The following is a 22957-nucleotide window of genomic DNA, read 5'->3' as shown; positions in this document are numbered from 1 at the left end:
TCTCTCCTCGGCAGTGCTCGTTACCAGTTCAAATCGACCAATCATGTTCCTTACATGATATCACCACCACGCTGGACTAATCCATTAACACCTGCAACTAATTTCAAGAGTGGGAGAAGTCTTTTGTTAAGTTTCAATAAAATTGGACATGTTCTTATATAAGCTGTTGACTAAGTAACATAAAAAAAGTTTACATCGATAAGAATACGGGTAAGCCATATTCATATACAGTACATACAGTATACATATTCAAACTTATTGATATCTTTATTAAATTTTAGGGCCCTAAGAAAAATGTCATTTTATTTTAACTATTTTTTACAGGGTTGAAGGATATGGAACTAATCCCCTTTTTTTCTATGTACTTCATGCCTTTTTTTTACATGTTTTTTTTACACGGTTTTGTCTGGAATGTATCTACCGTGTAAAAACAGAATTGAATGTATATTAATTACCATCTGAGAAGTATGTTTTAACACATTAAGAACCACGATAGAGGGGCATAAAATATCACCCTGGGCCATACTCTCTCTCATAGACAAAATATCACAAATACAATGGCCATTTAATATAATTTTATCTGCAAGATTAAACATTTTGTTCTTAATTTTTAGGCCTGAATGATGTTTTTTCTGACACTGTTATGCCATTTTGTATGCTAATCATCAGGTTTTGAACTTAACAGAACTACCATAATCAAGGTTGCATAAATGGACAAATACAAATCAAAGAGAAACAGAATAATCACTAAAATAATATAACTACTGTTTTTTTTTACTGTTCATGTTCACTGAAAAAAATAAATATTTTCACTTGTATATTTGTTTTGTTATGTATTTTCACAATATTATACTTATTCGTGTTTACTGTACCAAAAAACCTTTGAAAATTTTGATTATATTTCATATTTTACAAAAAGAAAATTTAAATTCCTGTTAGTATTCATCATAAAAAATTTACTAGGCCAAGTGAAATTCCATTCCTACAGGCCATTCTCTAACTATTTCCATTATGTTTATATGGCTGGCACGTTGCTCCATAGTAACACGGCACAAATTTCAATGTATGGCATGTATTGTATTTCTGCAACATGTGCTATACATATACTTTCTGTGTTAATGTATAGTTGGCAAGATGAGCAATTGCATTCAGTCAATACTAACTGTTTCTATTTTATGGAAAATAGGATGATGGGATGGGGTAGTACTCTCACCACCAAAATTTTCTCTACTGGTTTTTTTTAACCTCTTTTCAGGGCTTCATTAAACTTGCTTGGACCTCAAACCTTACCATCTACACCAGTAGTGTGCAAATTACAGTGGGTGATTGGTTAACGAACAAAATCCGTTCCAAGACTTTGTTCACTGTCCGAATTGTTCGTTATTGATTTATCATAGATTTTTATGGGAATTTGATTAATTCGTTCTGGAGACCTCAAAAAATAAAAAAATATATACTCTCTCACTACATTTATTTATATGTAATAATAAAAATACATATATATATACAGTCTTGCATTTTTATTAGTCATTTGTGGGGGTTAAAGAATATGTCTAATGTCGATTGCTTTTCTCTCTTCTGCAGGATTTTTCAGAAGTAATTAATAGCATTGTAATTGTAGAGATCCCCAAGCCTATTAACCTCAACTTGGTTTGGATGCCATTCTAAGACATTGTTCTGACATCCTCCCACTTCTTCAAAAGATGTTTAAGAGCAGATATCGGCATTAATCCTCTTTTTCAGAATAAAACATATCTCGCAGAGTTTCTTCTGTCATCAGATCAGTTTCAGGTTCCATGATGAGCTCTTCAATGTTCTTTATTTCTCAGATGTGATTTTTGTTACTTCTTTAGCTGCTCGAGTCTTCTTGATTATACCGTATCTTTTTTGATTGATAAGATTGAACTGTAGCCTACTATAGAACTGTTGGAGCCATACTGCCCAGCAACATCAGACATCTTCTACCCACTCTCTACCTTTGCTACCATATTCTCACCTTTCGAAATCTTAACAAGTGCTCACCCGACAATCTTGTGAATACTATAAAAAAAATTGTTTCTGTCAGAAAAATAAAAGGCTGGAATTACAAGGGAGAGTTTCAAAGTTCAGAGGAATACTATCTGATCAGTATATACCAGGTTGAGTGTCAATGTTGATGTCTCCCACACTCCAAAAAGTTTCAAATTATTGCCTGAAGACAAGGAAAGACCAATTGGTATTCATTATTTTATGTCGCTTCTTCTTGTTGTGCTTGTTCTGTGAGGTGTTTGTTATCCAAACGTAAAAATCTTTCACAAAAGTGTTCGTTATCCGATTTGTTCATTAACCAATCACCCACTGTATTTCCACTTCCAACCCCCCATTTTGTGTAAAATTTTGTCACACTCCCTGGATTGACAATTAGAAAAATGTCTGTTATCTATGTAGTTAAAGTGAAATTCTTTCTGGGATTTGCACTTATGTTTCTGCCTTATTAGAGTCTGAATAAAATACACAATTTTATGAAACAACGGTTTTATTTATGCATATGGTATAAATACTTATTTAATGAAAAATGTTTTTAAAGAAAACTTTACATCATAAGAATTCAATGTAAGGTATGCTATTTTATTTTTATAAACAATATAACTTCATTTCACTATTTTACTAGTACCTGATACTTGAAGAAAACCCTTATATTTTTTATTTTCAAATAAATTTCTTTGAATTTAGTGACCCCGAAAAATTTTCTCGCAACCCCTCTGGAGGCTGCAACCCACTGATCTACGCTATCAACTTCTGACCCCCTTGTTAAAAATAAGTAAAAATGCATGTGACTGACTATTAAATCTGTAGATCAACCTTCTAGCCTTCCTCTACTTTCCCAATTATTACCCAGGGGTTAGAGGGTTCACTTGTTTACAGAAATGGTCTGAGGAAAACTAATAAAATTCATACAGCATAAGTACAGTACTTTCACATGTAGAAAAATTACAACTAACAGAACTATCCCATCCCATCTTCCTATCTCCCTTAAAACAGACACAGTTAATACTGACCAAGTGCAATCTCTAACTGCACAGCACATTACAACCTTCTTGGATGATAGTTAACATAATTACAGTAATTTCAAATGGTAGCCTTTTTCAAAGACCCTGTATTTTCATATTGTATTATAGTCAATGCATATTTTATCAAGGTCATTTCCATCTTATTTCTATATTAACCTTTCAGCAGTGGGAGAGTCAGGTATGGTTCTATCCCTTAGTAGTGGAGAATATACCCGAAAAATTTTTAAAGTATTTTTTCACGCAATTTTTCTCATTTCCATTTTAGAAAAAGTATTTGTAAACAGTTATGTCTAGTAAAGAAAAGTCTTTTTTTATTGTTACATAATTCATTTTTTATGTGAATTTTTTTTTGCGGTAGTTTTTGGCTAGATTTTGGTGATACCCCAAAAGAATTTAACATGTATATACGTCCCTCACCACTGCCACACGGTCGCCCTCGACGTATATATATGTCCCTCACTGCTGAATGGTTAAGAACAGGTGTGTGTGTGTGTGTGTGTGTGTGTGTGTAAAGAAGTAAAGAACAAGAAGATTAGGCAATAGAACATACATTTTCAGAGAGACGTTAAAAAATAAACTGAAGTGAACTTAATCAGAATTATTTCCGGAATCTGATATCAAACTGTACACATATTAATTAGAAAACTTTGATAACTCAATATTAATTAGACTAAAGATTTTTAAATATAAAAATTTAAATTTTATCTGAGATAGACGTTTCACCTGACAAATTTTTACTCAAATGTGTGTAAATATTCATCATTTGTTTGAAAATATTTACTCATTCAAAATAAATGACACGTTTATAAAATAAAAATGCTGCTTTTGGAAGCAGTTTCAATAATAATAAAAGCAATCAATCGTAAAAGCAAATTTCTGATTAATAACTCACCATGCATGGCATGCTTTGTATCACTCATCAGGACAGACAGTGCCCAGAAGGCATCCTAAAGGACACAATTATATTGAGTTAGCATAAATTAATACTTTCTACATTTAATAAGCATGCACATTGTTAGATATTTTATTAATTTAACTTAATACATATAAACATAAAATTTGTGTAAAATTATTTGAATATAAATCAGTTAATTTTTTAATTAACAAAATAATTTATGACAAAATAACAAACATAGTTCTAAAAAAAAAAATTATAATAAAAAGTAAATCTGCAATATACATATTATTGTCATTATCCCTAATTTAAATTTTAATTTAAAAATAATAATAGATACTATTATTCTTTGCAATATATTTTGAGTAGATGAATTTAAAATAATCATTAAGAAATGATAATTTGTTTAAATAAATGTTGAACTAATTCAGGACATGTACATTACTTATTAATTAAATTACAACAGCAGTAATATGAAAAATATGATATTAAATATCAATCAGAAAAAAAAACATGTAAACCAGAGAATAGTAGTTAAATGATACCAAATGCATAGTAAGCTGGTCTTAATTGTATCTTTTTTTGACTGTACAAATCAAAAATTAGTTTAAATCATCTGCTTAATTGATAACACATGTTACTTTTAAAATAGTCATTCGAAAAACTATGTTTAATATCAACTCATTCTATGTTATTCAAAACAGATTTAACACAATAAATATATTTAGCCTCATTATCTATGGTATAAATTTTTTTATTTTGAATGGACAAGACAACTGTATTTAACTAGTGGCACTACTCCAAATAGTGTTTGCAATGAGCATTTATTAATTTAGATTTATGTAGTGTACAATAAACTACAAAGACTTTGTTTAAATTTTAAAAAATACAAATATATAAATTATCTCATTCCTCTCTATTAATTCTAAAAATAATGTAAGAAATTTTGCAATATATAATGTATTAGTTCATTGTAATTATGTAATAAAGTATTTTTGACAGTAATAATGAGCTTTAAATTTTAAAATTATTGTAAACATATATATTGGATAGCTAAAATGATCAATGTGCAATCATTCAAATAAATCTTGACAATGTTAACTTATTTATTAGTTATTATATTAAATTAATAAGTTAGAATTGTCAAGATTATGTTTGTTTGAATGATTGCACATTGATCATTTTAGCTATCTAAAATACATCTTTACTATATACAGTCAAACCTGTTTTTGTGTGGTCTTTTTCTGTGCGATTTTTATTTGTGCAATTTGTTTTGTGCCTTATATGAAAATTTCAATCAAATTGGAACATAATTGACTCCTGTAAAATTTTTAAAAACTCTATTGGTTGTTTTCTATGACATCAGCAGGTTTTTTCATTTTTTATTCAGTAAAATTTTTTTCTCATACGTTTATTTCGGTCCCCTCTTATTTTAATAGCATAAAAACCATAAATATTATGTTATATTTGAACAGATGCGGTAAGTTAGCTCCCCTCCAGCTTTAGACTGCAGGTGTGAAATTTCACACCTTGTTAAATGAAATAACACTTCCTGCAGCTATATTTATCAAATAAAATCATTATTTAACGATTATTTTTAACTTTTTAATGTTAGATTCGTATTTAAGTGGAAATAATTAATTAATATAAAAATTAAAATTCTTAGAGGATTTTTTTCCCCATTAGGTGTTGCAGAAAAAGGCCCAAGGAGTTAAAAAAGCAATTCCTAGTTATTTCGTACGGTTTCGAGTTATTTTCTACATGAGACTTTTTTTATGGGTCCCTATCCCCCCGCATAAAAACAGGTTTGACTGTATATTGTATAACTAACACACACACACACACACACACACACACACATTTTATAACCATTTATTAATAATTAATTATACAAGAAAACCTCTGTATATTGTCATAAATTTCTGTTAAAAAAACTCAAGTTATTAAATTGCATGCAATTAGATGCATTAATATTAAAATGCCACACACAAAATTAAAATAATATATTAACCTCTTCATTCATATACATCAACAAGAGTGCTGCAATCTGACTCATTCCTTGACAATAACCTACTTCCTAATATGAAAAAAAAAAAAAGTGTGTAAATTAATTACAGATTCATTCAATTTTCTTAATAATACTTGAAAATATGTTGCAGGTTGAAATTCAAACATCTGAATTAAGATTCAACTTTTTAAATACAAGTGTGAAAAATTTAAATTAATACTAATTAAACATTAAAATTAATTATAATACACTTCTTCCTGTATTTTATTGATGACAATGAATAAATAGAATGACAACTAAGGCTGTAAGGTGTCAGCCTACTACCGGGGACCCGAGATCAAATACGGGAAACTGAAAAATCCCAGCAATTTTTTCAGGGAGTGGTTGATCCTGAATGTATTAAGCTGCCATCTTTTGCCATCTGGCTGCTCCCATTGTGGGCTTTGCCAAACTGACATCAGGTATGATAAAAAAAAAATTTATATTGATATCTTCCAAGTACAGTACATGATGAAAAACAACCAAATAAATTATTATTGTAATATCCTTACTTTAAATGATAATGGATTTCTTTGGTTAATATTAAAAATTTTATCAGAGTTTAATAAGTAAAACATTAATTGCAAAAAATCTATTTTTTGTTTGCCTAAAAAAGACTCTGATGCATCAGACTCCTTTCTGGAGCACACTTAGCAAATAACCTAGTGTTATTTCTTTGCACTTTTAATATTTGTGCATCTATAAGTCTACCCACCCCAAGGCTATGTCCAAAAAAAATTTTCACACTTGGCATCTTATTGAATTTATGTAATTAGCATCCTTTATCGATAACATCCGTATCTAGTGTGAAAAACATTCAATAATTCTTACAGAACTTTTTTTCACACGAAATATTGAGCGATATCATACTTTTTGGAGATAGAGCCTGAAGGTCAAAGAAATTCATTTTTTATGTAACTTTTCCTAGAGTTTTAATTCTTTTACAGTTTTTACCAGAAAAACAAAATTAGAAACTTCGTATTTAAAGTAGTGATTTCTACAAAAAAAGTTATTTTACAGCAAATGTTTTTTATGAGTACCTGCTAGTTTTTAATATTGAATGAAAACAATTGAAAATCTATATACTAATTCAATGGAATAATCTATTGCTTTTAGCCATTAATATTGTTTTACACTTAGCTTAGATCAAATACACACACACATATGCAGGCCTATCACACCAACTGGTGTAATACGCCCACACGTATGTGTGTCTATTTGATCTAAGTGTAAAATAAAATAAAATAATCTATATACTAATTTTATTCAAATTTTGATTTGGGGGAAAAAAACTTAAAATATTAAATCTTTTACAGTCTGAAATAATAAATGATTGTTAAATCATTTTAAATCACATGATTTTTAAATATCAACCTGCATTACAATTAAAACTATTACTTACAGTGTTATACAATGAGTAAGCAGCTAAAACATGAAAAAGAGCTTGCTGTCTGTAAAAATTTTTTGATTATACCATGAATATGTAATTTGATTACAAGTATCATAAAACAAAATTTATTACTTACTTGACATTATATCGCTCTCGAAACATAATATGGTTGCGGTAAGTCCTATTCACATCCAAATCGATTTGTTTAATATCCGGAGACCATTTTCTTGCCAACTCTCTCATCTCCTAGAAAATCAAAAATACATCAAACACTTGAAAATTTGTATTTAAAGCTCTACATTTAATATAAATACAATATAAATTCAAATATCTAGTGAAGAAAAAAAAAAATAAAACATTTTTATCTAAGAAGCAAATGTTAGTAAAAATTATTAAAAGATCTGGATGCATTAGAAGTTCATTTTAAATTATAAACTCTTTCCGCCCTGTGGGCACTAAGAGGGCCTCTTATAGCAAGCCCATTATGGGTTCAGCCAGGCCCACAATGGGCTGGCCGGGTGGTGAGGGATGGGGACCGACATATCCGGACGGACCATCCCCCGAAAAATTCCTAGGGATTTTTCGACCCGTCTGGGTTCAATTCCGGGTCCCCCAGGGCGGCAGGCTGCTAACCTTGGCCGCTGTCACAGAAGTATAGTTATTAGATAATATTAATTTTCTTTTTTCATTTGTGTATTGAAATATTTTTGTTTCGTTTCTCATTTGTCTTTAGAAGAATTTCAAGCTAGATAAAATTTTAAATGTTAGACATGTTTTGATTCTTTCTAATTTAAATTTTTTCATAAAATTAAGTGTTTTAACTTTATACACAATTTTGGATCATACCCAAAATTTAGCTTCTAAAGATTTCCCACATTGGTTATCCAATATAAAGTAGTCATTTTTTTATTATTATTTACAATATTGCTTTGATAAAATTTCCATAAATTAAACCATAAATGGATGAATTAGTTTTGCTGTAGAGTCACATTAATTATAGCTTGATGTCTTACTCTAATTCTACACACAGTAATTTATGTAAAATACTTTTTATATTTTCTAATAATAATTTGATGTAATAATAAAACAGCCATAAATCTCCAGCAGATACATTTTAATTATGAATATTTTCAACCATTGATCAAAAACGTTCGTAATTATAACATTTTCTGGAGATTTACAGTCGTTTTATCATCATTTCCAGTTGGAGTTATGTAAACTAAATTCAATGTATTTGAAAATATTATGTAGCTAATAAATAATATGTAGCTCAATTTTTTTTTTGTGACTAAATTTGTGAGTAAATGCTTCATAGACATTATTTTTGTTACTATTATTATTTAAAAGAACATTAATAAAAGAATAATTAAAAAAATCTATAATTAAACAACAATATTTAAATATTTCAAGTGTGCAAGTTTTAAAACTATTATTATTTTCGAGCAAGACAATATTTCTTAACAGCATAGTTCTTGCGATTATATTTGACAGAATATTTGATTATTAATTTACTTTAAACCTTCAATAATTTTAATATTAATCTTACCTTATATTTTCCTTCTTGTTCCACTTTAACACGTGCTATGTCGAGTACACGACTCCACACTTCTCCTCGTACCGCATTGGGTATTCCCTTATAGATTCGCCTTTTTAACTAAAATTTTTAAGAAAATATTAAATTACATGCAATAAAGAAGAAACCGACTTCATAGAATTCTCAAGAAAGGTCACCAGTTTTAAAAGAAATTACAGAAAGTGGCAATATTTAATGTTCTGTATAGTCATACATACTAGTTACACATATATAATATTTTTGTAAGTTTTCTGACTATTACATATATAGTATAAACAAGGACTGTAAGTGTAGTTGCAACTTAACCTCAGACACGCAACTGAAAGCTTAAGGTACATTCAAGAAGTCAAAGTTAAATATTTTTTACCTAGTTAATTGTAAAGTAACAGTGATATTTACTATAGAACAGTGATAACTATAGTATTTTAACTATATATAATGTAAATATAATAAAAGAAGAATATATGATAAGAAATATGTTTCTCAATTGTTAAGTATCCCTTGTAATTTCAAGAAATAGTTAAGAAAAATAAAGTATTAGACGAGAACAAAATTAAACATCAAAATTAGATGAGAACTGTATGATCTTATTGCCGAATAATATACATTTCTAACATTATTAAACTTATATGTATCATTTTCATTTGCAATAAAATAAATCACATAAACAGTGTATTATTTCATTGCTTGACATAATAATCAACAAGTTGCTTAAATTATAAATTTAATTTTAGAAAATATTTACCTTTTCGCCATTAGAATATTTATCCCAATTTTTGAGCATTTTGAGCCATTTGTTAAGCCTCTCATTCTCCAATTCTCGCAACTACGAAAAAAGTCAAGTTGTTGTAAATTATTTTTCTATTTTATAAATTGTGTATCTTAATTGCAGTCAGAGAGAGCAAATATTGTTACAAATTCGGATATAATTCTAATATGCGGATTAAAAATTAATGTTTTAACACATTATTCCCAATGATATTAATTTTATCAACTTTCTTATATATATATATATATATAAATTTTCCATTACATTTTTATGTTTTAATGCATTTAATGTCCGTTATAGGCAATCTGTAGGCTTGGTCATATCATTTTAACAGTAGATGAACAATTTTGACATTTTTAAACAGAATTACTTAAGTTTCTATTTCAAATTTGCTATTTATTTGCAACTTTCATTAATAATAAAGCAAAAATAATACAATTTTCTTACATAAAAAATTATAAACTGTAGGAGAAAGACACTTTGTAGCATTTAAAAAACGAATTAATTTTGGTTTAATTAAATCCATCTTTGAAGCCAATTTAGAAAACAAAAATGCTAATCATTTTTAAGAAACGAGTAATGCTTTTCATAGTCATAAATATTAATTATTTTTCAAATGCTTAAAGATTTTATTCTAAATTTTATTTCAATTATTTAATTAATATTTTCTATATTTATGTTTGTGCTTAACCTTAGTCGAACATCAATTTTTTTCTGCTTCTTTTAAATACCGTAATAAATTAGTAATTAGTTTTAATATTTCAATTTTTGTTTTATATTTAAGATTAAAAGTTTATCAAATTATTTCTACAGAAAGCATAAAATATTCTTAGTATAGTCTTATAACTATGCCCTACAATTATTAAAAGCCAGGCAGATAAGTAAATGATTCAACTAATAAAACAGTGTTACACATCTTTTCATGCTCTAAATTACAATAATTAATGCCCACGACTTTTATGTCTCAGACAGTAGATGGACTGCCATTTTAGACTCATAATTATAACTCTTCTAGTCAAAAAGTCCTTTCAGACTTTATCTAGAAGCAGCATCAATATTCAGGAGGATTGTCCATTGAAAGTCGTGTAGCGTGGGTGGCCACCAGTCCGCATATAAAATTATACTGTTATGCTTAATTCGTGTTCTTTATTTTCCCATTTTAATTTATTTTGATTTTACTTTTATTTTATTAAATTCTGTACATAATTATAATTTTCCTTGTAATTTTGAATTTGAAAAAGTTTAGAAATGGTCTCTCTTTTCAGTGTTTGTTCTAATGCATTTGATAATTCTCGAGCTGACAGTGTTCTTACATAAAAGATTGCCAAATAAAATTTAATTTGGTTTCCAGAATTAAAGACAGGAGAAAAATGCATTCTATTCTTAGTATATCGTGCACAAATAATAGCTCTTTCAAAGAATATAAAAAAAGTGGATTGAATTGTTACTCATCTGCTATTGTCATCCGACACCGAACACTGTCCTAACTTATACCGCTATCAATATGTCCGACATTAATAGCTACTCATTGAATAAAATTAAATAGAACTATCATGTATCAATAACTGAGATTTTAATTGTACGAGTGTTGAGTTTATTACAATATATTATTATACTGTCAAGGATAAAGTAATATAAATTCTAAATAAAACTTATTTGTCATTCTTTAAATACTACTTAAACTAAGGATAAAAATGGTTCCGATCAAATATATGTTACATGTAATCAGTTTTGGTTTAACATAGGATAACTGTATTGTAAAATATATAATTAATGTAAAGTAACTTATTTTAATTAAAGTTTAATAAAATATATGATACAGTTCTTTAATGAAACATGGAAATTACCTTGGCTTCATGAGAAGTTAATTTGTCAGGAAGTCTATGATTGCTAAAATCAAAATGCAAATGGGTTTTTTTAGTATGAGAACTTTTATAGAGTTAGAAGCAAGAATACGATTCAAATAATCATCGCAATACTTACTGAATAAATCCATATCTGTCGGTGACATGATAGACTTCGAAACCCGGATCTTCCCAAGGATCTATGTGATTGGATTCATCTCTTCCGAGATCATATTTCTCGACAATGGCGGCTCTTTCTTCATTTGCTCTTTCCAGTAATTCTTCTTCTTTTAGGGTGCTACTACCTACATTAAAAATAAATGGCTTCATAATTTTATCCGAAACGACGGTGATGAGTTTACGACAAGATACATACTCATGTTTGAAAATAATCTGTGAACAATTCTGTCTATTCTTCATGATTCTTTGTTGAACACAAAAATATTATATCTTTACATCATAAAGTTGCATTAAAAACCTGAAAAAAGCAATTAAGTTACGATCAGAATTCCTAATAAAGCTTTTACTTATACATTAATATGCTTTGATTAAGAAAAAGTGCATGAGTAACTCTCATATTTCGAAAATAAACTTCATACGAAACTACTTAAAATTCCAGCAAAATACTTCACACTTTCTAATATATAAATATAATATGCCACTAAAGCTTGCAACTTCTCTAAAAGGAAGAAAATAAAGTAAACATTTAAACCAATTAAAAAATTGCGTTACTTAAACCGACTCCCAACTATATAACCTACTTTTTAATATTTTATAAATGGATAAATAATAATGTTTATTATCACAAAACTACCCATCCTTACAGTCACTTTCACAACATTTTGAGGTCAAAGAGATGCAGGTAACGAGCCGACCTCATTTTGAGAAAACCTACTGCTTTTACTTTAAATTAGGTGGTAAATTGAACGGTAAATTAATCGCAAAACTAGCAATATAAATATTTATTTACACGTCGAAGATCGAAATAAGATAATTAATGTTACGAGTGTTTGCGATATAAATTTAATTTTTCTCACGACAAAAAGTAAACATAAAAGGCATCCCACTGATAAAAATATTACTTACAAACAAGGAAAAGTGTGTTAATCTTGTTAACTTATCTTAAAGATCATTTATTGCCTAGAGTTGCTATAAAATTAGTCTCGATTTAAATCTACACATACAATTTTTAAAATTATTTTTACTTTTTTCCTAATAATAAAGCTATATACTAACTTTTGTAAAAAATAGTATTGATATTTAAGATGTTTAAATATATATTCATTTATTACAGATTATCGTCATTATAGTCACTAAATATAGTCAGGTTACTAATGTTTGTTTGTATACCGAAATGAGACGCGACAATCTGCCGAGGGAATGCCTCCCCAGAGGACTTTCTATGGGAAACTGGCCACTATTCAGGTGTTACAAATGACCCAAAAACTCCACGTGGTCGACAAGGCACAAACCCATGACCGACTACTGGCATTTGGCAGTTTTATCCATTCTGCAACCGGTGGGCCACCTTAGTAATAATTTTCTTATAATAATCAAAAATATTTTACATGTTTTATTGGAGTAAGTTTCTTTAAATATTTAAAACTCAAACACTTTTTAACTTTGACGGTTTGTCTCTGGGAGGATTGAAAGCACTCTGTTTTTAAATATTTAAAAATTAAACCATGAAAAAATTATCAAGTTTAGAGTGTTGTTTCAGTGTGTTTAAATTACCGTATATCTCGGCAGATAAGACGAGGTATAAATTTTCCTCAAAGTTTTATAGTTTTAGCATATATCTGTCCTGTAAGACGACCCCAAACTATCAACGGCCTATGAATTTAGTTTAGATCAGGATCATCATCTGGATAACAACACTGTATAGCGTATACAGAATTATGTCGTATTCGTAATTTTTTGAAAGAACAAATTTTATTTTCTTGCATCTGGCAGCACTGTCTTGCGATTGTTGCAAACATTCACACTGATTCGGGCAGTCGGGTAATGACCTTGACTATTCACAAAGACATCGTATGGGCTATTCTATTTTGTGGACATACTCTACTCTCTACTAGTAAATAATTACGGTTTGTTCCATTTTACTATAATGGTTTTAATTTATATAAATTTCAATCTAATGTTTTTTTGTATCTGTCCTATAAGACGACCCTGGATTTTCGGGGCCTTTTTTATGATTCAACTATAATCTTATCTGCCGAGATATACAGTACTAAAAACATTTAAGATTTTGTTAAAGTTTAGAATGAAACTAGTGTAAAGGAATACTTTCAAAACATTTAATGTAAACCAACATTCAAATTTAAAGGAGAAAAATTGTAATATCGCAAGTAGTTTTTCTGGATCCATTTTTGTCAATGTTAGAATAATATAAATTAAAAACAGCTCAGAACCATCGTTCTCCTGATACCACTGGTATTTATTTGCCTCGGTATTCCTAATATACGAGACGGGACCTCTTATTTTGACCATGTCTTAATTTAGAAATGTTTTAGCAGCAAGGGATGCAGCCAGATCATCATCTAAAAATGCCCAGGATTTTTTGACCCGTTTAAATTCATTCTCCAGTCCTCCAGAGTGATAGGCCAGCACTTAAACACTTGGCCATTTGGCTGTCCATCCGAAGTACTTGTGATTAAAGTGCTTTTTTTTTATGAAGTCAATTTTTCCATTAACACCAAAGATGGTTTATTTTTCTCATAATTGACACATCTTGGTGTGGGTCTGTAGTATCTTTAATCACTTTGACGTTCGAGCAAGCAGAAGAGAAAAACTGATTTAAATGCTTTCGTACTCTCCGCACGTCGTCAGAAAATTCTTCCAAACTTTGTGAATATTCCAAAAGATTAAATACTGTTACCAACTCGAAATAAACATCACACGACGAACGAGTCCAAAGTCTAGAATAAACGAATTTTTCTCCATTTAATTTAGCATTGCAACTAGATATAAGCTTAAATAAAAGTACAAATAATTTTATACAAATCTTTTCATTATTAGAAGACATTTATAAATTTGTCCACATTGTCATTTAAAGACTTAACACTTCACCTCTTTTATACTATAAAACTACAGAATCAGCATACATTATATACATATGTATTGCATTCAGGTATATATTTGCTTGTTATGGTATCAATTTATATTGAATTTTATTTTTATTTTAAAAAAAATCCTAAATAAATATTTAATGTTTCAGATAAAACAATAAATAGTTTTCATATCTCTAAATCTGAAATATCAAAGATAGGAAATCACATCTAATAATAAAAAAACTGTATCCTGGCAATGAATTGACGAAAATGAGAATTTTATTTTATAGCAAACTTTGCAAAGTTTTGCTACTGCACCAAAGATTATCTCATTGACAATTTCGATAAAGTTTTAATTACAAAAACAAAAGTATTAGGAATTAATACTCTTTTCTTTATTTTAAAATATGTTAAAAGAATACAATTCTAGATTAGGTAGATCGTATACCAATTAAGCCACCAAATTAGGTAATGTGTAATCTGCCAAAAGGTGAAGTTTAAGAACTAATGTTATGATAGACAAGAGATTGGACAGCTGTAAGACTGATTTCCCAAAAGTCTATAGTTCTAACCTGTTACCCAGAGTGTTTTCCCATCTTAAATGCAATTTTTAAAATTCATTAATGCTCTAAGACAATTATTAATTTAACATAATGTAAATATGTAATAGTAGATGACTTGTGATCACCATAACTGAGGTATATGGGGTCTTCCAAAAAAGAATGCTACCATTTTAAGTTACTGTAATTATGTTAATTATTACCCGAGAAGTAAGCATTGTACACCAATCAATAGAATAACTGTTCAAGTTTCATTTCCCATCTGCATTCAAATGCCTTTTTGTCTACTGTAGGTAAACTACATTTTTTTTTAATGGAAACTGCAACAGAGAAAACGCCATGTGGTCCATAAACTCGGAATTGGTCGTCCTTATGCAACGAGAATGCTTGCCTTAAATGGTGTATCACTTTGAAATCATCTGCAAAACTCACGTTGTACAAAGGTGACCAATTCCGACTTTGCAAACACAAAATGCTTTCTCTAATATTGAGTCGCCATTTTTGCTTATGGTGCTTCCTAGAGGTGGCAGACTAAAACACATTTGTATTCAGATGCCAAACTAATCGCAGTAATTGGGCTTCAGGATGTTTATTATATTTGTATTCAGATGGTAGTTGAAACCCAGACATTTATACTCTACTGATCGATTTACATTGCATACTTCTCGGGTAATAATTACCACGATTACAATAGTTTAAAATAGTGGCATTCTTTTCACAAGACCCCATATTATTGCCAAAAAACAATTTTTCTGAACAACTAGAAACAACAGGATTGCAGTAGTTTCGAGTTACAGCAACTTATCGGGAATGTCCTCAAACATTTGATTAGAACCTGCTTGCTCACCTCTATTGTTATGGAAGTGAGCAAGCAGATATAAACAGATAACAATTGTCATGATTACAAGAGAGGAAAAAAATCATAAATTTACTTGTGAAGTTCTTTACTAATAATAATCTGAGAAATAATTATATAGTAAAATTACAAATGAAATATGTAATAAGTAATTATATTTTAATATGGGTGAATATATTTTGATTCTTATTCAGCTGATTATAATATCAGTTTTAGTCATTTCCTTTATATAACATGAAATTCCAGTTCCATTGTTATTTGATACTTCTGCTTAACTGTGATATCAATGTAACAGTAATAGATTATAAATTTCTACTATATTTTTGGTAAGTGGGTTTCTCACTCCTGGATTTATGTACAATTACAGATATTAAAAACCAAATTTTTTACAAATTTATAGACTATAATGTAAAATTCTAAACTTAATCTTAATAGATAAGAATCTAATCTTAAATACTTTCGGAATTTTTATTCAATTTCTGTATGGGTTAATTGCATAGTGGTCATTAAACCGAATGGCTAAGCAGTCTATCACTTTGGGAATAAAAGTGATAGGATACTGCCTGTAGGTATTGTCCAGAGGGTGGTGGGATTATCTAAGTGGATGGCAGAGGTGCATTATAGATGGCTCTTTTGAGCTGGTATTACACCTACAGTATTTAGGATCGACCGGTGAGGTTAATGCAATTAATTACCTAGTCCAGAATGTAACGTTCTTACACTAAATTAGCATCGATTGAACAGCAAACACAAATATTAATTTAGATACTAAGTAGCTCCTTGTGTTCCTAACATCATGTTTCACAGAACATGTTTTTAGTGCAGTCTTCTAACTTGCTCTGCTTGCAAGAAAATTAACTATTGATTATTCAATGTGGCAATATAAAACTTGTTAATTGACTTTAGAACAGGCTAATATTCTAAAAACACTTACATGAGGCAGAGATAGGAGGCACTGAGAACGAATTTATGGAACCAAGGAGACAGACGGAAAAGTTTGAGAACCACCGATCTGAAAACCTTTCATATAAATAGGGACAAGTTTTTCTATTACTTCTTACTTCTTGAGCATTGTTTCAACATAATCCATTTCATCCTATGATTAAAGTGTTGATTAGGTTATTCACCAATATAAAATGAACTAATATGAATGGAGAAAGCAAACTGTCTCTGGCAAGTAAAGAGGTAATGTAAGTGAAACAAAGAAATTGGAGAACAAACTACGAGCTGTCTCGTCAGTTTGGGTGGAAATTTCAATTTTGTTACACATAATTAGAATATCTTGTTCTCTTAAATGTTAATTGGCACTCATTTTATTGAATATTTTATTTTGTAAACGAGGGAGAAAGATAAAATAAAGCTGCTCATTATACCAAATTCTTGTATATCAAAGTCGCACCATATGGTTCCGAGGCAGAGTGGACAGAAATCAGAGATCCTGGTGATATAACCAGCAATCTGCATGATAAGCAGACTTTTTGAACAGGTCTTATTCCTGGTCAATCTTTTCTTCCTGAATCTTCTAGATTAATTAATTTTACTTAATATTAATGTCTGAATAATTAATCTTAGCACAAGATGGCAGTGTAACTGCCTACCTTTAGGCAGAATTATGTAAATTAACCATAATTAACCTAATTATTAAACAATTAGCTTAATTACAGCCCAAATATATTCTGATTTGTAACCAATTGACTGTTAGGATACTGGGCTTCGACCGTCTCTTCGTACCTAAATATTACTCTTGACAAGATGGGAAAAAATGTTATGTCTGAGTGATTAAACTCCAAATTCCCCTGCCAAACTACAATTATTAATTTATGAAATTTCTATAATAGAACAGAATTATTACTGTATAAAATGTAAATAAAGCAATTTTAATTAAATGTTCTAAGTAATCCTTCCATAAATAATCGACGCACACTGGAGTAATATACAAATAATCCTTCAAAAAACCTTTAACCTTTAATCTGAAAATGTTAGCTTGGACAATTAATCATACCTCACACCGGTTAAAGGTTTTTTTGAAGGATTATTTGTAATCCTTCCATACAAAAATATATTAAACAATTGCAAATATTACCATCACAGCCTTATTTTTGTTGTTATTCATTTATTTTCCTTCTTAAAAGTTACCGAAAATCTTAAATTTTGTTTCTGACTTGTTGATATTAACACAACGAAAGCTTAAAGCAGGAAATCTTGCCACTCCCTAAGAAGTATAAATGTCACTTCCTGATATTCTGAACAGACGAATAAACATTGTTTCTGGTCAAAATACTAACATAAAATTAATAGTGTTAATTACAGTTTTATGACTTTTAGATTTAATAATTAAGTTTTTACGGCAATTATGTGACTAACAAATTTAAAGGAAAAATGTTGATAATCCATTCGAACAGTTTAATTTTATTAGTCATTAACATGATTTCCAGATCTTAAAAGGATAAAAATGCTTTAAATAAATCATATTCTAATAAATAAGAATGAAGCATTTCTTTGTCTTCAAACATTACTTTATTTATATAATTTTCTTAAAAAAGTGATTCATTTGTGTGTGTGTATTTTCAGTTTTTGCTATATATAGTATTATTTTAGGTATCTTGACGTCAAGATTGCCGTACTCCTTTCTATAACGATCCTGTATAACTACACCAAGTTATACTTTAATATAAATGTGATAAAGGATAATCTTAATTATTTTTAATGCCAATATCTTTGAAAAGTCATTGTAAGAGAGCTCTAGAATCTGAAATGCATATAGATTTGCAAAACCCGATACTTTGTCACGAAGTACCACACACTACAATACCTCACGACAGAATAAAAATAAACTGCGAATCACGAGCAATTGATTTGTTACCGAGAGAGACCAATACTAGCAGCTCTTCACGCTTGCTCATCGTAGACTGACTGACTTACACTGTTAGTTACTGACATAAGAGAGGAAGGCAAGGACATCAATAGATAAATTTTGATGTTTTTGAGCCTGCACAATAAAATCTTTGTTAATTAAAGTGATCTCTCCCAGCTACTATGAAGAGGAAAATTAATTATGGAACTTCAAATTTCAGATAACATCCTCAAATTACTAATAATTATCCCCCTCTCTTTAAACTAGGCTATAATATGATTAATTTATCACAGGATATTATGTAATTTAGACTAAAGGTATGGAGTTAAGGCTTCACCTTACATTAAACATAATAATTAGAAATTAATTAATTAATTTAGAATATTCTGGAAGAAAAGATCAATTTGGAGATTTGAACCTGCAATTTGAACCTGCAACCTTACTGTACAGATATGTTGCCAATTATGCTACCCACATCTGTCTGATCTTTGCTTCTATACCATTTAATTTAAAAAAATTAAAAGCATGCATACATATATGCCTACAATCGTTTTAATGAAGTCTCTTATATTGCTAATTTAGATTAATATTAAAAATCTGGAGGCCATTAACAATTACGCAAGTCCTCATCAATGGTAGATTTATTGATTTGTCAACATCGGCACATTTAATGTTATGCAAATAGCAATTTCATTAGGAAGACCTAACTACAGAATCGACCGGCATCCTCACGGGACGGGAAACAATGCAGGTAAGTTACAGGCCCCTTAGGATTCGAACCTCGATTCCTTGGAAAGAAGCTTCGACACATGATCACACCAACTATTACGAAGTGCTAGAAGTATTTAATGGTAAATCTCGAAACAAATTCCCAAAGCAAGCAAGTTAAAATAATACTGGCTTAAAACAGTAATAAAATCGTTGAACTGGGAACAAATTTAATAACGAATAAAGTCAAATTTTTGTCGTCGTCAAACTTAACTGAACAAGATTAGATAAGAGGAATCTCTTAGAGAGATAGGAATCAAATGTTTGATTGACGAATTCTTTCAAAATGGACTAAGCTAACAGGAAATTGAAATTAATATAAAATATTTCACAAATAATATTACAAAAGGAAACCAGAGATTGTGGAGATGAGGAACCGAATGCAGGAAGAAGGGTCTAAAAGATAAAGGAACAATGAAAAAATAATTTTTTTTTTTATAAGCCGAATGTTCAGACAATAAAATAATTCAATTTTTTATCATCACAAAGTATGGCATAACTTGTCTGAAAACTTTTAAAAACTTGAAAGAGATTTTGTAATAAAAATAAATTATCATTCTACTCCAGTACTTTTTCAAATAAAAAATGCTTTAATTTTATAATTTGATTAAACATTTTAAGTTTCTTAGCTATAAAAATATTCAAATGAACTGAAGAGAGATTGAAAAATAATAATAAAACCTGTCTAAAAATTAAAAAAATTATCTTTATTTAATATTTTGCCATATTAAAGAGGATTTTATTAAATTTAATGTGTTTTTTAAAGATCGAGTCAACTTGAACTACTTTTCTCGGGGCAAAAACTCTAGTACTTTTGGAGTGTACGCCCTTGTTGAGATTCGACAAGAGAAGTAAAGGTTTAGCGACACAGGATCACTACTAATAGCACCCACTCTTGGAAAAACATAAGGAAAAAGCATCATTGTGAGTGTTTCCGTGCAAAGAAAAAAAAAAATGATAGAAAACTAATTCTTCTAGATTTCTCAAAGTGAAAACTTATCTAAAGCAATCTGAATTGAATTTACACTTAGGGAGGTAAGTTAATGAGTGCATTTTCTCAAATGCTATTGTTTTTCCTCATTTAAATTTGAGAAAAATACATCATTTCTATACGATACAATACATCAATAATCTATACGATAACGCGGTGGTTCTCGACCTTACCAAGGCCGCGGAATGCCTTTCGTATATTTTATTATGTGAAACGTTAGCATCAATATATTGAAAATCAATAAGCAAGTCTGAGTTAATTATTCTAACGAAACAATAAAGCAATAAACTAATAAGTTTTACTGCATTAAATAAAATAGTAAATGTGGAATTGCCTACAAATAACGTAATATGTTATTGTACATTGAAATAAATTTGCAATAAAAAAATTACCGTATTTTACGAACTATAAGACACTTTTTTCTTCGAAAAATTGCCTCCAAAATTCAGGTGTGTCTTATAGGTATTTTTTTTTTTTTTTTGTAAATTGCTTAAAAATTAAGGTGCGTCTTATAGTCTGTAAAATACAATATATTGCTTTTCTTGGAATGCATCTGGCAAGTTTGTAGAACACTTGTGTACTGAAAACATGGGTTGAGAGCCCCTGCAATAATGAAACAAAAGTTTGTTCTATTACTGTGTAGATAGTTTAAAGTATTTCTTGATATAAAAAGTCTAACGTTGTCCTCCGTCTCTTATATTAATTAATTTACATACAAACTTATATTAATTTATATACAAAGCATATAACAGTATGTGCATCAAAAATGAATTAATACAGTTAAACATTTTAAAATTTTTTTCATGACATGCAACTCTAAACAATCATCTTACGACTCCTCATTAATTTAAAGTTTCGAGGACTTCTCTAAGAGGTTGTTTCACAAAGCCTAGAAATAGCTTTCTAAATCCTTTTTAGTAAGTTGTAACATTTAAATATCTTTTTGTTACATGAGTATGTTTTACTATTCCCATTCCTTATACTGAAAGAGTGAGAGAGAGAGAGAGAGAGAGAAAAAAAAATGATATAAATTCTGATTTCAGAAACACAATGTTTATTTTATCTAACATTTTCAAGCATTCTTAAACCCATCATCCTAGAATTTTTAATCCGAAGTGCAAGAACACTCAAAAATGTTAAATAAATAAGTTATTTGTTTCCGAAAGACATATTTGAGTGCATTTTTACATAAAGTTAGGACGTTAAATAACATATTAGCTTTTAAATGTGAAATACATGTTACGTAAATTGATAAAGAATCATGAGAATTATTAAGTACCATGAGTTGCTAAATTAAACTTTGTAATTTCATACTTATTCGGCAATCTAAACTGATGTTTAAATTCTGGAATTAGAAGAAATTTACTATATACTGTATATTTTTTACTGGTTTACTTTTGATATAATACAAATCAAATATAGGTAAAATTATCTATGAATTACACAAACTAATGAAAATTTGTGTAGATAAATAAGTGAAGGTTGAGTTGATACATTATCACAATCACAATGTACTTTATAATAAAGTATTTGATGTACTGTACTTGCCAGCTTATAACACACTTTCATCCTTGAAAAATACTGTCCAAAATACTATATATATACAATATTTACCATATTTACTCACATACAAGACAAGATTTTTATTCATTTTTCATTGCTTCTAAAACCTAGGTTGTCCTATACACACGAGCAAATGGTTCTTTGCATTTTTGCAATAATTTCTGTGAACAGTGTATACTTCATGCTGTCATTATAGGTCTACAGTCTATTTAGCGTAAGTTGCCACTTACTGTAAACAAATTAAGACACACTTTCCTTTGTTTATTGGTTTAATCCTACATCCATTAATTAAAAATAGCGTTGCATCTCATTCGTTTGCAGAAAATAGTTTCTAGTTATTTATAAAAACATTAATGAAATACAGATCACTTAGCAATGATTATAAATGTAGTTATTTTATATTAGTTAAATTGTTACTTTTAATGAATATTAGCATATTCTGAACCATTAAAAATAAACTTTTTCTGGTCATGCACATTATAATGTTTTGGTTTTGTTTTCCATTCATCATTCCATACGTGCATTTGATAATATTTTATTTATGATTAAACGAAAATAAAATTAGAATTGTATTAATAAATCTAATTTTCTTTATCTTGATCTCTAAAGTCACACCTCGTCCTATATGCAAGATCGTCTTATATCCCAGTAAATATGGTGTATATATATGCAGTATAGCCATGCTAATCCAAATTAATTGAGACCAATGGTAGTTCAGATAAATGAAAAGTTTGAATCAACGGGAAT

General features: G+C 29.1%; 1 protein-coding gene across 1 annotated transcript in view; it reads right to left on the bottom strand.

Annotated features, from left to right (window-relative positions):
• Positions 1–22957, bottom strand: part of LOC136977577 (USP6 N-terminal-like protein) — a 37019-nt gene that overhangs the window by 5526 nt on the left and 8536 nt on the right. Inside the window, exons 2-10 of the mRNA XM_067273082.1 lie at positions 11945–12046; positions 11708–11873; positions 11572–11614; positions 9701–9781; positions 8929–9036; positions 7519–7628; positions 7395–7443; positions 5957–6022; positions 3943–3997 (exon numbers count right to left, since the gene is read on the bottom strand). Coding sequence (XP_067129183.1) covers positions 3943–3997; positions 5957–6022; positions 7395–7443; positions 7519–7628; positions 8929–9036; positions 9701–9781; positions 11572–11614; positions 11708–11873; positions 11945–11948 — 682 coding nt within the window. The 5' untranslated portion in view covers positions 11949–12046. The remainder of the gene's footprint in view (positions 1–3942; positions 3998–5956; positions 6023–7394; positions 7444–7518; positions 7629–8928; positions 9037–9700; positions 9782–11571; positions 11615–11707; positions 11874–11944; positions 12047–22957) is intronic.

Source organism: Centruroides vittatus, unplaced genomic scaffold (genome assembly GCF_030686945.1).
Source record: "Centruroides vittatus isolate TY-2023 unplaced genomic scaffold, ASM3068694v2 contig_461, whole genome shotgun sequence".
NCBI lineage: Eukaryota > Metazoa > Arthropoda > Arachnida > Scorpiones > Buthidae > Centruroides > Centruroides vittatus.
Note: the sequence above shows the minus strand (reverse complement) of the source record. Positions and strands in the feature narration are given on the sequence as shown.